The sequence below is a fragment of the Anser brachyrhynchus genome (assembly GCF_964034855.1).
Source record: "Anser brachyrhynchus genome assembly, chromosome: 15".
NCBI classification, from domain to species: Eukaryota; Metazoa; Chordata; class Aves; order Anseriformes; family Anatidae; genus Anser; species Anser brachyrhynchus.
In genome coordinates this window covers 9,808,866-9,828,325 of record NC_137733.1, presented here as the reverse complement: position 1 = coordinate 9,828,325, position 19,460 = coordinate 9,808,866, and the positions used below count along the sequence as shown (strand labels likewise).

General features: G+C 41.5%; 1 protein-coding gene across 1 annotated transcript in view; it reads right to left on the bottom strand.

Annotated features, from left to right (window-relative positions):
- Positions 1–19,460, bottom strand: part of LOC308178141 (uncharacterized protein) — a 70,977-nt gene that overhangs the window by 2,174 nt on the left and 49,343 nt on the right. Inside the window, exons 22-38 of the mRNA XM_080556243.1 lie at positions 19,164–19,287; positions 18,723–18,803; positions 18,425–18,526; positions 17,298–17,425; positions 17,112–17,211; positions 16,411–16,530; positions 12,126–12,277; positions 11,412–11,592; positions 8,190–8,352; positions 6,921–7,153; positions 5,351–5,561; positions 4,423–4,630; positions 4,046–4,189; positions 3,037–3,193; positions 2,050–2,129; positions 1,204–1,327; positions 547–627 (exon numbers count right to left, since the gene is read on the bottom strand). Of these exons, the coding sequence (XP_080412369.1) occupies positions 547–627; positions 1,204–1,327; positions 2,050–2,129; positions 3,037–3,193; positions 4,046–4,189; positions 4,423–4,630; positions 5,351–5,561; positions 6,921–7,153; positions 8,190–8,352; positions 11,412–11,592; positions 12,126–12,277; positions 16,411–16,530; positions 17,112–17,211; positions 17,298–17,425; positions 18,425–18,526; positions 18,723–18,803; positions 19,164–19,287 (2,389 nt within the window). The remainder of the gene's footprint in view (positions 1–546; positions 628–1,203; positions 1,328–2,049; positions 2,130–3,036; positions 3,194–4,045; positions 4,190–4,422; positions 4,631–5,350; positions 5,562–6,920; positions 7,154–8,189; positions 8,353–11,411; positions 11,593–12,125; positions 12,278–16,410; positions 16,531–17,111; positions 17,212–17,297; positions 17,426–18,424; positions 18,527–18,722; positions 18,804–19,163; positions 19,288–19,460) is intronic.

Here is a 19,460-nt window from a genome sequence, read left to right as displayed (position 1 = left end):
AGGTCTTACCTTGACATTTCAAGTGTAAGATCACTACAAATCCACTGTATTTTACACTGGGTCTTTTATCTGAGGAATTCCAAATACTGTGCAAACATGTATTGAAGTTGGTAAGACCCCAGAAGACGATAAGCAATGGGGTGGGAAAACCTTAAGAACTGAAAGATACTAAAATCTTAAACAATATTGCAAATTGATCTAGTGCTAGAATCTGCATCAACAGTTTTGTTATCACCAGGAAATAACATTCGCTCCCACTCTTCCTTAACTCGGTAATTTAATATCTGTCATTGCCTTAGCATTTGATATTTAACCACCAGTTATCAGTAGGTTGCCATCTATGTAACCCTGTTGAGGCTGATACAACAGGGAGGTCTAGATGCTCACTTTGCACATTCAGTTTGGGACAGGAACATGCATTTCTTTTTCACTCTTTCATTTCCTGTTGAATGATGCTACACAGTACAACTCCATGTTAAAGCTTTCAAACCTCTCTCATGGAAAATGATTATTGAGAGAGAGAGAGTGCCACCAGAGGTACAATACCTTGACATCATATGTTGGAGATGGTTTTCCCATAGAACCAGGCTTAATTTTCATTCCCTTAAAATTTGCACAGACCACCACCTGTAACAGATGTGTTTGTTTGTTTTTCTTTTCTTAATTAAATGACAACTTGTACATTCAGTCTTTACCTCAGGTTTAAAATACTCAGCTAACATTGCAAATTTCTATAAGAAATAATAACGGTCCTCATTATAATCATATATCCAATGATTAAACTTCTAGAAATAAAGTACGCCCTCGATATCTTGCCCACGGCTCCAAACAATGACAATGAATGTTCTAAAGATAGCTTTTAAAGCAGAATTTGGAATGCAGTAATGAGGAATATACCTCTTTTGTGTTAGTTCTCAATTCAAAGCTCACAAGAGTGAGTAACAGTGCTTGGATTTTGGGTGAAGACGTTACAGTTGTTCTAGGACTTTAAAAAAAACACTACGTTTTTCTACTGTTGCCTATCACAATTGACTTCGTAACTGTTGTGATAGTTGTGATGAATCGGTGTTGTTGGAATGTGCTGAAGGGATGAGGAGTATATAAACCAAATACAACCGTGTAATCGCTTTTTCTTGGCAACATGAATGGAATTTATTGTTGTATCTGTAAAGTATAATTTTTCATCTGTAAAGCTGTACATACTGTTTCTGTCTGTCCATAGGCTTCATGAATATCCAGCCCAGTCTGCACTTTCCATTTTTCCATCACATCGGGGTTGATCGGCTCCCCACCACTCACACAGTGACGCAGATGTTTGAATGTATAGCTTGGTGGGAAAGAGAAATTAAATAACTGCCAGTTATCTATCTGTTATGTCCCATTCAATACTCTGTTCTGGTATTGTGGGAACCTTTCTACACAAAAATAAAAATTTTACTGAGAGCTATTAATTCTGTTTGAACTGTGTAGCACTGAACAGAAACAAATCTGAAAAAAAGGCAAACAAAAATGAAAAACACCTGTTTTACTCCTGCATTATTTGAAAATCTTACAATCAATATTGTGTTTCTAACCCTAGAAACTGAACTGGAGTCTAAACCGAAGAGGATTGATGAAATTCAACCCTAATGACAAAAAAAAAAAAAAAAAGCACAGGAGAGTTAAATGAGGCCCAAGAGTTTTTCATACATTTCACCAAGCTGTACTGACATACACTTCTTGTAGTGTATACGACTGGGGAAACACAGTAGAAAAACAAAGGGAAGGAGAATGTGACTATAAAAGCACTTTGGAGGATAGGTTAAGCATGATACCATGATTATCTTATTATAGCTTCAGCTAAACTGCTTTTCACTGTTATTTATGAAATCTGAGGTGGCACCCTGACTCTTTCTGACTTTCTTTATCACACACAAGACTCAAGATGCTGAGAAATACACAGAGTTACTGTTACACCATTGTAAATCTGGAATAAAATCAAGGTGAGCTGAGCACTTGGTTCATTGTTTTGATCAAATCCACCACTAGAGGTACTCTGCTTTTTCTTACCTGGACAGGTTATGTTGCACAAACATTCGATATGCAGTTGGAGAAGAACAAAAGACAGTTATGGGGTATCTTGACAGACTCTAGAGAATTTAGAATAAGAAAAGTGAATGTTGCCAATACACTGAAACCCATGAAGTCTCATCTACATTATAAGAGATAATGTAATGATATCTGTCTACATTGAGTTTATAAAACACATGAACAAAATGTTAGTGTCCAAAAAACAGTTAGTTCTATAGTTGCCAACACCAACATACAGAAGTTTTATCTAACTAGTTTCCTCTTCAAAACAGAATCTACATCATCTTTCAATTAATTCACCACACCAGAGTTTTGTGCTCTTGAAAGCTTTGCAGTCCTTGTTGCAGAGTTTCTTCATAACTGAAGGTTAAGTAGAAAACAAGTGAAACCATAAGGCTACTTTCTGAGATATTCTGTAGGAGTAAAACCAAGTGTTCTTCAACAGAGCCTAATGTTATCTAACAGTTTCCAGCCATCTAAGTAAAATAAATATGATGATGGTAGTCTTTTTCAAAGGACGAAGGGTTGTGTGTGGAGGACATAAGACAATATAACGTTGATGCCATTTGTTAAAGAAATTCAGCCTTGCTGCATCTTCACTCCTTAACATTGGATTACTTGGTGCAGGCAACTGAAATTCTCATTTATCTGTTATTATCACTTATTTTAATAACACCACTAAGTGCTCTGCAAATCCCAGTCCAATTTCTTTTGTGCTTCTTTCAGGCCTTAGAATGAATGTTTGCAAGCTTGCGCAGTAAAACCTGTTTTCAGCAGAGTATATGATTAAACTGTTCTGATGTCAATTGTGCTTTTATGTATCTGCAGCACTTAGTACTGAAATGATGACTTTATATTACCGTTGTGCTGCATGCTGCCCCCTGTGCACCACCAGGGGAAATGAAGGCTTTGACAAGACCAGCAAGCAAGAATAATGCTGTTTATTGCTGAGCCCTCCTCACTTACCTCAAAGACAGTAATTGGGTTGAACTGTGGCATTTTATGTACAAATACACATGCCCCTTGAATCCACGTTGAAAAAACACTGGTCCAAGATGCCTTTGCCCAGCCTGTGTCTGATGTGTTCCAAAATATATCTGAAGGAGTCAAGTCCAGCCAGTACCTGGTAACAAAAGGAAACACGGTTCACAATCTGTATTTGGCAGGAAAAAGAAAAGCATTAAAACATCAACACAAGATATGTCATGGAGTCCCATCCAGCACTGTTTGTCTTGGGTAAATGACACTTAAAAATGGCTGAATTTCTGAGCACAACTGAGCCACAGCACAGTGAGGATGTCATCCGGACAGACTGATGTTGCATTTTTCTACAGGAAGTTATACTGATGGACAAGCAAACGCCACCTCAGAACGTGGTACTGTATGAATGTAAGATTGCCAGGGTTTCATTGAACTCACTTTTAGAGATAAGGATTTTTTTTTTTGTTTGTTTACTCACTTTCACTTTGGTCTCTCCTGATTTGTTATTCCTTCCCAGTTTCAGTGAAGTGTACTGCCATATCAATTTTATAAACAACATTGCTTTATAAACGTAAGGATTCTGAACTATCAACATTTTGTTCCTGTGGGAGTTTTGTCTAATCTAGACGTGTGTGAGTTCAGTAACCTCACACCCACAGTTTTTTCTCTTTTATGATATAGACTTTATAAACTTGTGCTGATGTTCGGTTTGGGGTAATCGGTTAACCGTACACAATGAAGAAGTTATCAAAAGTTAAAGAAAACACTGAGAAGAAATTAGTAAGGCCATTTGACTGCTACATTCTATACATACTGGCTAGACTCAAAGTATGACTTGTTTCCCAGGAAAAACAAACAAACCTCGTTCAAAGTTAAAAGAATGATTGTTTTTTAAAAAAGTGAAACAAAGGCTTCTGGAAAAAAATCTTGTGTTTCTCTTCCTTCTGCCATGTGACCAGCTACACAAACATGTCTGCCAAAGTAATATCCATACCTTCCACTTACTGTGAAGCCAATACCACAGCTGCTGTGGGAATGTTCAGTCATTTTGGGGAATCCTGTAGTTCCACTGGTAAAATAGATGGCCATTGGATCTTGATGCTTTGTGGTCACACACTGGTGACTAGAAGGAGCATTTCTTTAAAATAAGCAAAACGATGAATAAAGTGATTTGAAAGTGTGACTTACATGCTCTCAAAAATGTTTAACTAAAGTTTTGCAGCAATCAGAAACATCAAAAACACTGACATTTTTCCATTGCGTAGCCCTAGAAGGATAGGAACATATTGGCACGTGCCAGCATTTCCTATTCAAAACAAACTAACATGTTTTTATTTTTGCTGTGGCACTTTCACAGTGGTGGTAACTCACTTCAGGAGATCTTTAAAGTTCAGCCATCCTTCTCTGTGGCCCTCTGACACAAGCAACTTGAATTTCAGAGACTGGCATTCAGCCCCAACTGAATCTACAGCTGGTGCCACAAAATCATCAGTGATGATGCACTTTGCCTTGGATTTCTGTAGTCGATAGAGAATGTCCTTCACTGTCAACTGCTGCGTGCCAGGAATCAGGACAGTTCCTAAAGGGGAGGAAGTAGAATGGAAAAAGAGCTTAAACATTTAATAATAATAATACTTGTACCTACAAGCAGACTTCAGCTTACCTAGTGCTTTTGAGTGAGACAAGGCAGTATTAAAGCAGGATTTGGCCCTACATTTGTAAATACACTGATTTATTTGATGGATTAAATTCTATGTGAGGGTTAGCACAAGTTACCCAATACTAGGCTGATCACAGGACACTAACAGAAATCAACAGAACAACTTTTCTTGTTTTGAAAACACCTCCACTGGACCATGCCTTCTCTCTGGACTCAATTTCTTTACTGGTAGACAGAGCTGTACCCTGCTAGTGTTTGTGAGGCACCAATACATTATAGGTTGTAAATTCTGGCAAGCTGAGTACGTAACAGATCCCACAGGGGAACATATGAAACACTTGGTTAAGTGTGGGTTAATTTCACTTCAAGTTTGCAAGAAGGTGCATTTGTGATTCATCACAAGCGCTGGAAAGAGAATGACAGAGGCACAAGGACTCGCAGGGTTTCCTTAACAGATAGAGCATGTGCAGAAGTCCTCCAAGTATCACAAAGATAAACTTGGCACGAAGGATGTTCTTGATCAGTGTGGCAATAGCTCATCTTCAACAGCATGTTTGTAGTTCTGATTGTGTTAAAAAGCAAGGATTGGCTTAAGTCATAATTTCTATACCTGTATGCTATTTGTATGCTTTTACCAACCTGTTCTCAAGCAAGCCACATTCACCAGCCACCACTCTGGGATCCGGGGCAGAATCAGAAGAACTCTGTCTCCCCGTTGCAGACCACAGACATTGGAGAGTACATTAGCTACTTTCCTGGAAAGGATTCCCAGCTCCTCAAAGCTCCATTTTATCTCTTCTCCATCACCATCTACCCACCATAACGCAGGATTTTTAGTTTTTTTTCCCTCCTGTAGAACAAAAGGGTGCAGTGTAAACACTTCTTTTTAGAAACATGCTGCCTTTAAGTCTGAGGAAGAAGAGCATTTACCAGTTATTCATTGCTGGAGAAATCTGGGGATGTAATTGAAATCTGCCACTGATTCCAAATGAGGCAAAGAATTCTCCTTCAGCATAAACAGCCTATGAATGTCATTTAAGAAATTAAATTTGTTTTCCTTTCCTGAGCTCACCATGTTACACTCTGAAGAGGTTGTACAACCTTTTGTTTCAGGCCATGAAAACAAAGCAGCTGATAAATATGGGTTCTTCTGGGCTGTGCCCCAGAGTTTCCCAAACCCTCAGAAGTCATTTCCAACTTCATCTGGAATTGGTCCTGTTTGGTAATTCTGAAAATTAAATCACAGGTTCAAAAGCATAGGCCCACACAGTGTGAACTGATGTGTGAAAAGTGAAATATATGTATACAATGTGCTCTAAAGGGGCCCAATGCATTTAGCAGTAGCACTGTGCAAGCCGCTTCTTGAACAAAACTCTCTGGGGCAAAAGAAATATGGTTTATTTTTAAATATTTGAAGGTACAGTAACTCTAAGGCTCATTTTTAGGAAGCAGATTTTAGCTGTGCACTTCAGAGGGCACCAGATGCTGTTTCTTGCTCCATTTACAGCCTGCCAAAATCTGTTTTTTCTGCAAAAGGAACAATTGCTCCCTTTGTGTCAGATAGGTGATACCTCTGCTCTGTTCCTGCTGCCAGGTGGACGTAACTATGTTTAGACCCTCATCATGAAGAACCTGAGCCTGCAAAACCAGTCCTACATCCACAGACTCGAGTTACATAACAGGATAGGTGATAGACCTATACTTTCTTTTTTCTCCCTGTTTTTCTCCTTTCCTTGTTTAGACCTCGTGTCTGTTTGGGCACTCAGTTTTCAGTTTTGTAGATATAAAGTCCCTGATGCAAAGATTTCTCAGTTGGGAAAGGATGGAGAGGTTTGACATTACACAGTATTATTCATTCTGTAGGCAGGCAATGAAATGTATGGAGGTCAAGTGATTTGGCCAGTACAACCAGACAGGGTGCAAGTCACAGCTGATGGTGGAACTAATGTGTGGTTTAGAGCGGTAAAAAGTCCATTGTCTCATTCTTGAAGCACCTGCTTACAGTCATTCTCACTGGAGTTACTGATTAAAACAATGAACTACTTGGACTCATGGACAGGACAGCATGTGGCCTACGGGATCTGCAGATTGAGAATGCATGAGATGATCATCAGATTATAATCAAGAGCATAACTCAGTGGTTTGGTTACTGGATTTGTCACTGACAGCATTAATTACTTCAGCATCTGAGAAACCACGGAACTGTTACCTTTTCTATTTCAGTCCATCTGTCCAGCACATCGCTTGCAAAGTTGAAGTACTCTGGCACCTCTGGTCTGTACTGTTGTTTCATGGCTTCATAACTAAAAGAGGTGGAAACCGTGTAGCTCTGGCTGCAAAGCTGGAGAGATTTTCTCAGGGCAGCACGCAGAGATACAGCACTTGGGACCTTCAGTAGAAAATGCATGGCAGCAACAATGGCTATAGCCTCTCCGAGAAATTCTGCAGTGACACAGATACAAACCTGGTATTAGCCACGTGGTTTCAGAACAGCTTTTATCATCACACAGTGCATACACTGGAATAACAGTAACTGTTAATTGGAATGCCTGCTGAGGACAGCTCTGGTTTTGCCACTGTGTAGCCCCTGCTCTCTCCTGACCATCATGCAGTTGAGATCCTGACCACACACTCAAGCAGCAGCACTCAGCCCCATCAGTGTGATAGCTTACCTGTTCACACTCCTTCCCTCCCCACAAGCCCTGCTGATCTGGTAGATCACATTGCAGTTACCTTATATAGCAGAGAGGTGCTGAAAGCTCTTAAACTGTGACTTCTGTAAATGAAATGTCTGCTACTGATTGACAACGCAGAAGTACCAGTGTGGACCAAGATGCCACAAAGATAATCCAACAATCCTGCGTTAGTTACTGGCTGACCAGTGTTACTTAGTACAAAGACATCTGTAGTTTTTCTAGTCTATCAGCACTGGGAATATGCTGTCTGCCAGGAATTAAATCAATGTAGGAAAGCCCTGAAAATAGTTTTAGTATTGATGTATGAAATACTATTTTGATGTGTGATCAGCAAAAAACACCATTTTATGAGATGGGGAAACTTTAAAAGACTCCCCGATAAAGGATCCAAAGTGTAGAGCCTTACTTCTGTAGGCTGAACTTCTGTAGCCTGAACTTAGCAGGAGGACTGAAAAATCTGAAGTCATTATTTTCATGCATTGTCAATTTTTATTTACAAAATAATATAAACAATGATAATTCCTTACTGAATTAATAATCATCCAGCTGCAAACCCATGTGATTTTAGTGATTCAATGAAGCAAAAAGACTTCTTTTCTTTTTCAATCTCTAACATTCAGTTTGTGTATGAAAAACACAGGAAAGAAACACAGCCAAATGAAAGATGTAGAGGAACAGGGAAAAGAGGGAATGTGGTCAGACAAGAAGCAAATCCATACTGTTCCAGTGCCAAAAAAGTGCCCTGGCCAGCAGCTTTCAGGGGTGGGTGGAGGGTCAGTTACCTTGTGAAAAAGCTGTCAGTCCCAATTTACTGCTTCTTGGCGTTGCACCAAAATGGAGTCCTCTCAGTGTTGAGATGCATCCCAGCTTTGACTTCACACACAGATCTTCGACTCCTGGCTGTGCACCTATTCTGGCACTGTCACTGCATTCAGTGACCGACTCCTGTGTTTGTTACATGTACTTTGGACTCACACAAAAGGCAGTCAAGTCCTGTCCAGTAAGAAGAGCGGACAAATTTCTGCAGAGCTCCAAAAGGGAGTAGAAAGTGAGAGGTTAAAATCTCTCCTATTTCTTTCTCCTCCCCTGCTCCCACTCACCAGCCCCTGGATAAAAACATACTTAAGACCTTGCTGCAACCAAATCACATCTGTTACATTCTGCCTAGGGCAACACAGGGAACAACAGCCTTATGATTAATTAATGGGCTGTGTGAGTACACTGCTGAGCAGGTAGCTTGGGGTACCTCAAGAAACCATAGCAGTTCAGCAATGATTGACAATGAGTATTGATTCCTGGGATGCTGCTGCTGGTGCCCTGACCAACTGTGTTAATGTGTACGCTAGAGACTTGCGAGGTTTTATAAGTGCTCTGCCTCATGTTCAGAGAACAAACAGTTAAGTTGTGCTCCAGCATTGCTGCCTCCTCTGCTCCTCTCCCACAGGAGAGATGGGAGGGAACATATGCCAACCCCTCTCTGTCCTGGCCACAGCAAGGCATCACTGCAGAGCCTGTCATCAATGTGGGCATGGCCATGGCATTGGTACATACTTTTGCCATCAGCCTCCGCTGCAAGGATGGCACTTGCCAGGGAGGTGGAGACAGCTGTAGCTTAAATTGAGGCACCAAGATTTTTTTGTAAGAGTTTGGCTGCTCAAGACCTAAGTCCTTCCTGCTGCATCTTCATTCTCTAAGGCCAGCAGAGAGATTGCTAACACCCATCAATGTGTTTGGAGCAAAACTGTCCTCTCAGTGCTGACCAGCAAGGGTGGCGCTGCAGTCTTACCTGGCATGTGCTTTTGCCTGCACTCCCTTCTGGGGTTCTGCCCATGTCAGTCTGTGACAAGCAGACAAAAAGGCAATGTTAACCAGCTCCCTGAAATGTTCATTGCAGCACAAAAAAAAAAAAAAAGATTCAAAAGATTCCCCCAAACAACAAAGCTGCTCTCTACCTAGCAGTAAAGAAGGACCTGCAGTCTGCAGGAGCAACATTTTAAAAAGCTCTTTGAAATGCAAGCAACAAAATCCTCACAGAAGGCCAACAGCCTTAAAGGGATTCCCTACTCAGGTTGCATGACCCCAGAGGAGGCACAGAAGTAAACCAAACATGACAGCAACCAGCTTGTGATGTCAGTGAATGCGCCAGGAATACTTAGGAAGAAAAACCTTCCACAGTGACCAAAGTGTAAAAGAGGTGTAACTGTTTCTCTGTATTATTCTTTTGATAAAGCATAAAACTATTTTCCTGAGCACGGGCGGGTTTTTCCAAAGCCCTCAGCTCTCCTCACCACAGAAGCACCCTAGTTATGTTCTGCGTGGTGAATTGCATGTCCTCTGCACCGCTCACAGCTGCCTGCAGAAATCCTCCCTCCTGTGTGTCCTGGTTCCAGTTAGGACAGAGTTAATTTTCCTCCTAGTAGCTGGTAGGGTGCTATGTTTTGGATTAGGATGAGAAGAGCGCTGATAACATGCTGATGTTTTAATTGTTGCAGAGCAGTGTTTACACCAGGCCAAGGACTTTTCGGCTTCTCGCTCTGTCCTGCCAGCGAGCAGGCTGGGGGTGCAGCAGGAGCTGGGAGGGGACAGACCCAGGACAGCTGACCCAAACTGGCCAAAGGGGTATTCCATACCATCTGGCGTCATGCTAAACAATATATAGGGGTGGCTGGCCGGGGTGGGGGGCCGGCTGCTCGGGGATAGGCTGGGCATCGGTCAGCGGGTGGTAAGCAATTGCATTGTGCATCACTTGTTTTTTACATATTATTATTATTAATACTATTATCATTATCACTATTATTATTATTGTTATTATTATAATCCTGTCTTAATAAACTGTCTTTATCTCAACTCACCGGCTTCACTTTCCCGTTTCTCTCCCCCATCCCAGAGAGGGAGGGGGGAGGGTGAGCGAACGGCTGTGTGGTGTTTAGCTGCCAGCCGGGTTAAACCACAACACTGTGCCAGGCTGTCCCCACAGGCCCAGCTCCACAGACTATTGCTGCAACTCACCAGAACTTTGAGTCTTTCACACACCCCCAACCCAGCAAAGATTGCATGACTTTTAATTTACTTGTGATCAATAATCCCACCAAGGTATAACAATTGCTGTAGAGTTAAATGAGCCTCCAAGACTTTGCAGGAGCAAAGCTTTATATACAATGTAAATGTATTCTCCTGTTGCAGTTGTAACAGATAAATACTTCCATTCATTTATGAACTTTTTTCCCCTATTTTATCCTATGTGTAAATAACATGATAGTCCTGCCCCTAGTGCGGCCTCCTTAGCTCTGTCCTCTACCTGCTTTCACAAAATATCTTCATTTTTGATTGTCCAAAAAAGCTCAAGGGCTAACAGAGGGAGATGAGGCCCTCATGGACAGTAGTACACAGAAGCACCTTCCTTCAGAAACCAATGCTAAGTGGTGTGCATTTTTACTCTGGTAATACATTTTGAGTATTTCAAGGTTAAAATTACCTGTATGAGGAGTTTCTGTTTCAGCTGGCCCCTTTACACCATGAAAACTTCAGGAACTTGACAGGCCACTGAGGAAAGGGCCAAATAGCGGCTGTTCCTTCTGCTCGGGCGCACTCATCATGTGGAGGCAAAAAATAAAAAAAAAAAAAAAAAGCAGGACTGAGGCCAGCTGGCTCCATCGCTCTTGAGTGGCAGCCAGCCCACTCCCGGGCCCACCTTGCCTCCTAATTCCACAATCATTAACACAAACCGAGCCTTTAATCCCGGGACTGAATTTCCAAGCACAGAAAAAGCAACTAAGACGAGCGACTTTACTCAGCGCCGGGAGCTCAGGCTACCCTGCATAGCCGCGACGTTCCCGTGTGGCCGTCCCTCCCGAGGTAACCCACCCACCCTTTCTCGGGGGCTTTATTTATTTTTATCCCCCGGGAGCGCCGCCTGGCCTCCTGCAGCCCGGGACAGGGGGGCCTGTGGCGAGGCTCGGCCGTGAGGCGGCGCCGCATGGTGCCCCGGGCGGGGCGGCGCTGACGCCATCGCGGTGCGCGGCGGCGGCGGGGCTGGTGTCGGTGTCTGTGTGTCGGTCGGTCGGTCGGTCCCGGTCCCGGTCCCAGTCCATGGCCACAGCGGAGCCGGTGGCGGCGCGGAAGCGGCGGCCCAAGGGCCACTTCGCGGCGGCGAGGGCCAAGCGGCCCCGCGGCGGCGGGCGACAGCTGGAGGCCGGCATGCGCGGCATCCTCATCACCTGCAACATGAACGAGCGCAAGTGCGTGGGGGAGGCCTACAGCCTGCTCGGCGAGTACGGGGACCTGCTCTACGGGCCCGAGCAGGTGCGTGCGGGCTGCCCCGGCGGTGACGGGCGTTCCCCTCGGCGTGGTGGTGGTAAGGGCCTGCCTGGGGGGGAGCGGCGCAGCCTTTCTGTCCCTAGCTGCACCCCGCAGTGCCCCCCGGGGGTGTCGGCTTCCACAAGTGAAGCCCTGTGTAGCCCACCTGGTGATGTGGCCCCTGCCGGGTTTTAAGCTTTCAGCACTTTTGCCCTGTACTTACTGAAGTAGGGACGTGCTTTGTGTGAACAGTTTTCAGATCCCGAGGAGCGGCTCTCTGGAAGCGAGAGGGAAGAGGATGAAGACGACGTTGAGGCTGCCCTGAAGAAGGAGGTCGATCAGATCCGCACCTCGACGGAGCAGAAGCTGCGGCGGTTCCAGTCGGTGGAGAGCGGCGCCAACAACGTGGTCTTCATCAGGACCCGGGGCATAGGTGGGACACAGACACTGTATGGTGCTGCAGGGATATGCTTCTCTGAACAGCATCGGTTACAGGCCGCAGTGTGGCTGCCCAGGAGCTTGTGTATGCCAGACAAAGAGAGTTTCTCCTTCCCTTTAACCTTCCTGCTGAATTCTGTCATAAACAGAGTTGCTAAAAGTAGAGGAGTCTGCTTTGACAAAATGATCCTCAGGTATCCAGTTCTGGTGTATTAAAACAATTCTCCCCAGTAAACAATTTGAGGCGGACCGCAGTGCAGCTAAGCATGCATTTTCCTGGCTTATTAAAGGGGGGGGAGGAAGCGCCTCCAGTTTGTTTCTCATACCTAGCTGTTTGTCTTTTAGAACCTGAAAACCTGGTGCACCATATATTAAAGGACATGCATGCCACTAAAAAGAAGAAAACAAGAGTCATTCTGCGCATGCTGCCCATTTCTGGAACTTGCAAGGCTTTTATGGAAGACATGAAAAAATACACGGAAACATTTTTTGAGCCCTGGTTTAAAGCCCCTAATAAGGGTACTTTCCAGATTGTTTACAAAGCTCGTAATAACAGTCATATGAGTAGGGAAGAAGTAATTAAGGAATTGGCAGGTATGTATAGATTTCACATAGAATGAAAACAAGTATAGAAGCAGCCACAATTGTGTGGATAACAGCCTAAGTCAGACTACTAAAAGAAAAGTTGTCTAAATGGGCATACGTATTTGTTGCTTAAAATCTGTATGTTGAATTACAAAAACTTCTCTGTGACTGTGAATACAACTTGATATCAGTGTGCCTTGTTGGTGTTGATGTCTTAAGAGGTGATGAGCAGAATAGCGTACAGTATTGAATTTAATTTGGCATGTTAGTTTCACATACTTTGAAAGGACTGCTATCAGGCATTTTCTCTGAATGCTATATTGAAATAAGATATTGCTATTTCCATTGAACGTACGACTCATAAAATAGCTCTGCCTTACTCAGGTATTTTGTTTCTTGATAATTGCAATGGGTTAATTTTTCAGTTACTGCAGTCCTACTGATGGTATCTTCTAATAGTTGTGCTCTGTTCGACTATTTTAAACAACTGCAATAACTAGCAATTAGTTACAACTAGGGGGGATGTTGTCTTCTCTAACTTTTATCCTTTTAGTAGTGTACACTGATGCTCTGAAACCATTTTTCCATCATTTTAAAAACTATATCTTGTTTTACAGGAATTGTGGGCAGCCTCAATCCAGAAAACAAAGTTGATCTTAATAACCCACAATATACAGTTGTGGTAGAAATAATAAAGAACGTCTGTTGCTTGAGTGTGGTGAGAGACTATGTTCTATTCAGAAAATACAATCTACAAGAGGTAGTAAAGAGCAACAAAGAAGATGCACAACAAAACCCATCAACTGTGACAGAAGAACAGAACTTGACAGTAGTAAAACCAGAAACCGAGGAGGAAAAGAGCTCAGAAGAAGTAAAACAAGAGAACAAGAGTGAAGGTGAAATACAAGCTGAGTCCAAGGGGAATGATACGCTGACAGTGTAGAAAATGTGGTAGAAAGATCAACACGATGGAAACCTGTTAAAAACGTTGCCCTAGAGTTCTGTAAGCGTGTTTTAAGGAGGAGAGTGGGTTTTGTTTTGAAATCTAGTTTTTAAAATCCACACGTGTAAGAATTTTAATGTTCACTGCAGGTGGAGCTGACTTTATACTGCAGATGTAAGAATGCTTCACCACTGGTGAAGTTTGCTGTCATTCTTCTACAGCTTGGTTCTGCATTGCTTTTTGTTAGCACAGAAAGCAGGTGTATTTGCATGCATACATAAATGCCACCAACCCAACACAGATTGACTCTGTTTTGTTATATCTGATAACTACAGAAATCAAAGGCAGTGCAGAATCAACTCTGTCAGGAAGTATTGACGAAAGTGAGAGATCTGAAGAAGACGGTTGCTTGCAGAGAGTTTCTAGGGAAGTGATTTGACAACTTGTGTGACTGCAGAACTCAAGATATATTTTTCTATGTAAACAGCAGAATGAGCTAAAACTCCTGATCCTTTCCTGTATGAGAGAAGGTTGTATATACATATCCCTCTACAAGGACATGCTAAGTCTTGAAAGTGTATTGGAAGGGCCGCTACGATCAAAATACTTGAATACTATGAGAGAATTTAGAATAATAGATTTGACTGTTCTACAACAGTAGAAGTACGGTGCAGGCATTGCAGATGGTTTTAGCAAAAGCTACATGTGTGTTTACATTAGCTGTGTATACAGCAGTTATTGGCTTATAACAAATGCTGTATGTGGTCACTGAACAGAATCCTTTCCGCTATTTTCTTGCAAACAGACTTTTGCTGCTCTTTCCAAAGACATAATCCTTGGGGGGGGCGGGGGGAGGGAGGGGTTGTTGGCAGAGGCTTATTAAGTCTTTGTTCTTATTGTTTCCTTAAGTTTCAAAATTTGAATTTAAAAACTGCTTGGAAATTTCTAATGAAAGAAGCTCTCCATGATAGCACATTGGATAAGGGGAAATAAATTTAATTTTTGATACAGTTTTAGCTTTACAATGTTAATTTTGTTTCATATTGAAAGTAATGTCAGTTTTTCTGTTGTCAGTTTGTTACAGCAGTTCTTTTGATATCACAGTGACTGTGGGGAAAAAAAAAAACAACAACCAAAAACCACAGCTATAACCTGCTTTACATTAGCATTTGGAGTATGCTTCCAGTACAACTGTCTAGCTTTAGTATTTCATTTCTAGTATAAAAGCCTGCGGGTTGCTAATGGGAAAAGCGTGTCTTGCTACTTGTCTTGGTTTAATGAAAAGGATTTGTTCAAATCAAAACAGTGTTTAATTTGTATTTTCCACTTCTGTCAAAACTGTTTTAGAAGCTGGAAAATTAAGAGAACTTTTTCCCTAGTCCTGTATCCCTTACCACCCATTTATTAAAAATATGCTTTCTTAACTGCGTCAGTGTTTTCCTTACGTTTTAAAGCTTTTGTGTATGGATTAAAACCAGCAATGTCTAGGTCACTCCTAGGAAAGAACCAGTAGAGACCAGACACAAAGGCCAACTGTGACTGTTTATTAGTGGCTGATGTTGGTGATCATGATTCAAGACCGCCTACTCATCTTATTACCAAGGACAAAGATGGATTCATCATGAATAGTGTTTTTTTTTTTCCTTCTGCCTCTCACTCTTAGAGGTTTAGAATCTACAGGTCTTCAGAGGAAATGGCTGAATAACTGCCATCCCTTTGTCTAGTCTGTGTCTGACATACAGATGCTGCCTATGCTGCAGGCTTAGGATGTCCACATTTTTTTTTTTTTACTTCTGACATTTTTTCTTTTTTTTTTTTAATTTGCCCTTGCTGCACATTCATTTTTAACACACACATTTCTGAACCTGGAGGCTTTCAAGATGCATATAAATAGGGTGCTTAATTTGGATGTCTGCATGATCTATAGCCATTTCTGGGTACGTTATCACCTACTACTATGATTTCCTTATTAATAAGCTTCTTGTGAGTTAAGATATCTGGTCTCAAAGAATTAACAGACTGCTCCTTCACCTGGTAATCACTTCTACCATAATTCTGACAAGCGTTAGGCAGCTGGAAGATGCTGCATTTACACATGCTTTGCTAGGTATGTTTGATTCTATGATTTTTGTTAAATGAGCACAAACATTTAAGGACCATACAGTTGGGACTTTTTAAACCTTGTGCATTAGTACACATTCACTGCCTAGTGAGTGAAATACAATCCTATCTTGGTGCTTACAATTGTAATAGAAAATCTCCATTATAAGTGGAATCAATGGGGACAGTTTTTTTAGATTGCTTATCATAACTAAATCTGTCCCCACTCTTTGTTTCTCAGTTCACTCCGTCTGATTTTCCCAGTGATTGTCTTTGGCAGCTGCTCGACAAATTCAATCTGATTAAAAAGAGGGAAAAAAGTAAAATAAGCAGATTTCATTTATAGATTTTTGATTCAAAATAACATAGGTTTCCATTCTGTTTAATTTCAATAAGAATTTGGTGACTTGTAGAATAGTTCCAGTTTATTTTTCAGATTCTGTAGTGTCTATTATTTTCCACAGTCTTCCTGAAAATAGTATTTGTCATTTCTCTTGCATACCACATATTTGGGCTTTTTGGTTTGTTACTAAATTGGATGTTATGAACTGAGTCTAATCCTTCAGTTTCTAGCCTCTCTCCACTTTAAAAAAGTGATTGGAAGTTCTTATTTATTTTTTAACACACTCTTATTTACTTGCCTTTCTGGGGTACTTGTATGGAGCAGTGACTTTCTTGACATGATCTTGCAATTCACAGACCAGTTTCTTTAGATCTTGTGTCTTAAAGGAAGGAGACAAGACCACAAAAGCTTTTACCACCTACAAAGGGAAAATAAACCAAAATTACAGCATTAATTAATCTAGAGCAACCTAGCAAATGAGGCAGTTAATTGCAAATAAATGAGTATTGCCTGTAGTATCAGCTTGCTGTTTCACACCTGTGCTGTAAACAAATTTAAAATTGTGACTAAATAATGTTTCTACTTTATAGTAACGAAGGTACTAAGTACCACAAGACAAGTTTCAAAAGCTGCTTCAAAATTTGTAAAAGTTCTGCAAAAGACTGTTATAAAGTTCTTCGATGCTGGGGCCTTTTCTGAAAAAATTTACATTGTTAAATTAAGGAATATAATTCTCCAGGCAGTAGGTGAAAGTGTACACCAATTCTTACCAGACTCACTTTTATATTCATTGTCATGTTCTTTAACAGACTAATGATTATATTGTCACTCAAAAAAAACATACATGGAATATGGGATATACAAACTACTGCTTCACTCCCTTTGAGTAAAGTGATGAAAAAGTTGTGATAGCTATACTAAGGGTCTTATGAATTCGGTGGCAACTGAGTGTAAACTGATGCAAGACACTTCATGAATGGAAGAGTGATCACTAATTACCTCGCCTCTGATGGGATCTGGGCTGCTGACAACAGCTGACTCAACAACAGCTGGGTGCTCTATCAGGGCACTCTCTACTTCAAATGGCCCAATACGATACCTAGGAGAGAGAAATTAAATGCTTAGATGAAAAGTATATAGTTATTTCTTAGACATTTCTTGGCACTTCAAGTGAAATCTACAAACCCAGAGGAGATGATGACATCATCAGATCTCCCCATAAACCATATATAACCATCCTCATCCATGCTCCCTCTGTCTCCAGTGATATAGAAGTTCCCACGGATTGTTGAAGCGGTTTTCACTGGATCATCCTGTTGAACAAGCAACAATTAAATACTCAAAATATTGGGAAGCCTTAAGCTTAGAGATGAGTTTTGCCACTTTGGACACTACCCATAATACCTTTCATTGCATTCTTTCTAAGAGCTTGTGCTTGTTTTTTCCACAAGGGAAAACTTATCACAATGGCACATACAGAAGTGAAGATCACACAGTAGGTCTGTTGAAGAAAGGGGGAGAGAATGGAGGTTTCATATCATGAATTCCTTGCTCAGTCCAAAAATAAATAGTTTATAATATTAAGAATATTTTACCCTGCCCCTATCACGGTAGCTGGATCTCAGATGGAACTTGAGAAATAGAAAATCACTGTCTCTATCTGGCCCTGATCAAGCTACTTTTCCCTTGGGGTGCTTATAACTGCACCCTGGTCGAGTCACCAAGTTTGAAGAAAAAAAACCATACATACAGCAGCACTATTGCTGTATACCTTTCTGGATGAAAAGGGATAAAGAATAATGGTGGGAGGAACAAATACATATACTCAGTATTTGTGCATAATTTGGGTCTACACTTTAAGAATCTCCTCTTGCCTTCTATGCTGTCTGTAATTATGAAGAAGAGATGGTGGGAGAAGCAAAAGACCAGTGTTTCTACACAAAAAAAAAGTAACATAGAAACTGCAGAGTTGCTCCCTCAAAATGCACTAGGGGTGAGTACACCCTCCACTAAATTTGAAGGAGAGGGCTTCAGTTTGGCAGCTTGTTTTGGATTAATTCTGTTACAGGAGTCAAGGTGGGATATGCTGGGGAAGCGTATGGGTGACCGTCTGAGGCTGAAGTTTGAATTGTTGCATGTTGCTGCCATTGGTACTTTAGCTAATTCCACTGAGTCAAAAAGTCACTGAAGTCAAAGCACTGTTAAGTCAAGAAGAGCCACAAGCCTTTTGTGCTGCACTTCTTCCTGTTGGTATAAATGTATATCATGCTGCAGGCCTGAACTGGCTCTCAGGAAATTCACTGTTGGCTTACCACGTATCGAGTGAAAAAAGTGAATGGCCGCTTGGCATCAATTTTGATAGCAATGTCTCCTTCTTTCCCAGGAGGCAGAACACTGCCTTTTTCATCTATAATCTGCAATAGAATAGGCAAATGGGTAGTTATGTTTTCACATTTTAAGAACACCATGTTCTAAAACTAACCAACACAACAGCTTAACCACTCACAGCCCTGAATACCACCATATGGTACTGAAAGTTGTACTGTATGTTGCGCTTTCCCATTTTTCACTTCCTATGATAACAGCAAACAGAAAAGGAGATCACCATACCTGAACATCATAGGGGGGAGCTGCCTTGCCCAAGGAACCTGGCTTAATTTTCATTCCTTTCATATTTCCACATATCATTCCCTGTTGGAAAAGACAAACAACCAGCCCAGATGTTTTTCACTGTCATTGCTGAGGCTACTCCTGCTCTTGTACTGTGCCCACTGCTGAGCTAGCTTAAGATCTAAATCTGCCATCTGTGTAAGCCAAAACATTTGAGGACTTCACTGAGAGTCTTCAACAAAAAGTCTATGACATTTTACAGCCAGTAAGCAAAACAATAAACCCTCCTGAAGGCAACTGCTACATATTTTAATGTCAGCTTTCTTTCTCAATATATATAGCCAAGTTCTGTATTTGCCAGGAGGAATGAGATATCTGAGTCCCCTGAGAGTCTCAAGTGATAGCTGAGCTGTAGCCCCTTACAAACGAGGGTGAACGTACGACTTCTGTTTGGCCATAGGCTTCATAGATATTCAGTCCTGTTTGGCTTTTCCACTGTTCCATCACTTCTGGGTTGACTGGTTCCCCTCCACTCAAACAGTGCTTCAGTGTCTTGAATGCGTACCTTCATAGACAGAGGACATTGCTGATATCAGAGGAAAGAAAGGCACAAATTCTGCTCTCCCTGACATCTGTATGTCCCACCCTGTGACTTCAGGGCATATTGAACTTTCTTAGAGCTAGGATTGAGAGAATGCCTAGAGGTATATTTATTGTGTAATGCCTCAGGGCAAAACA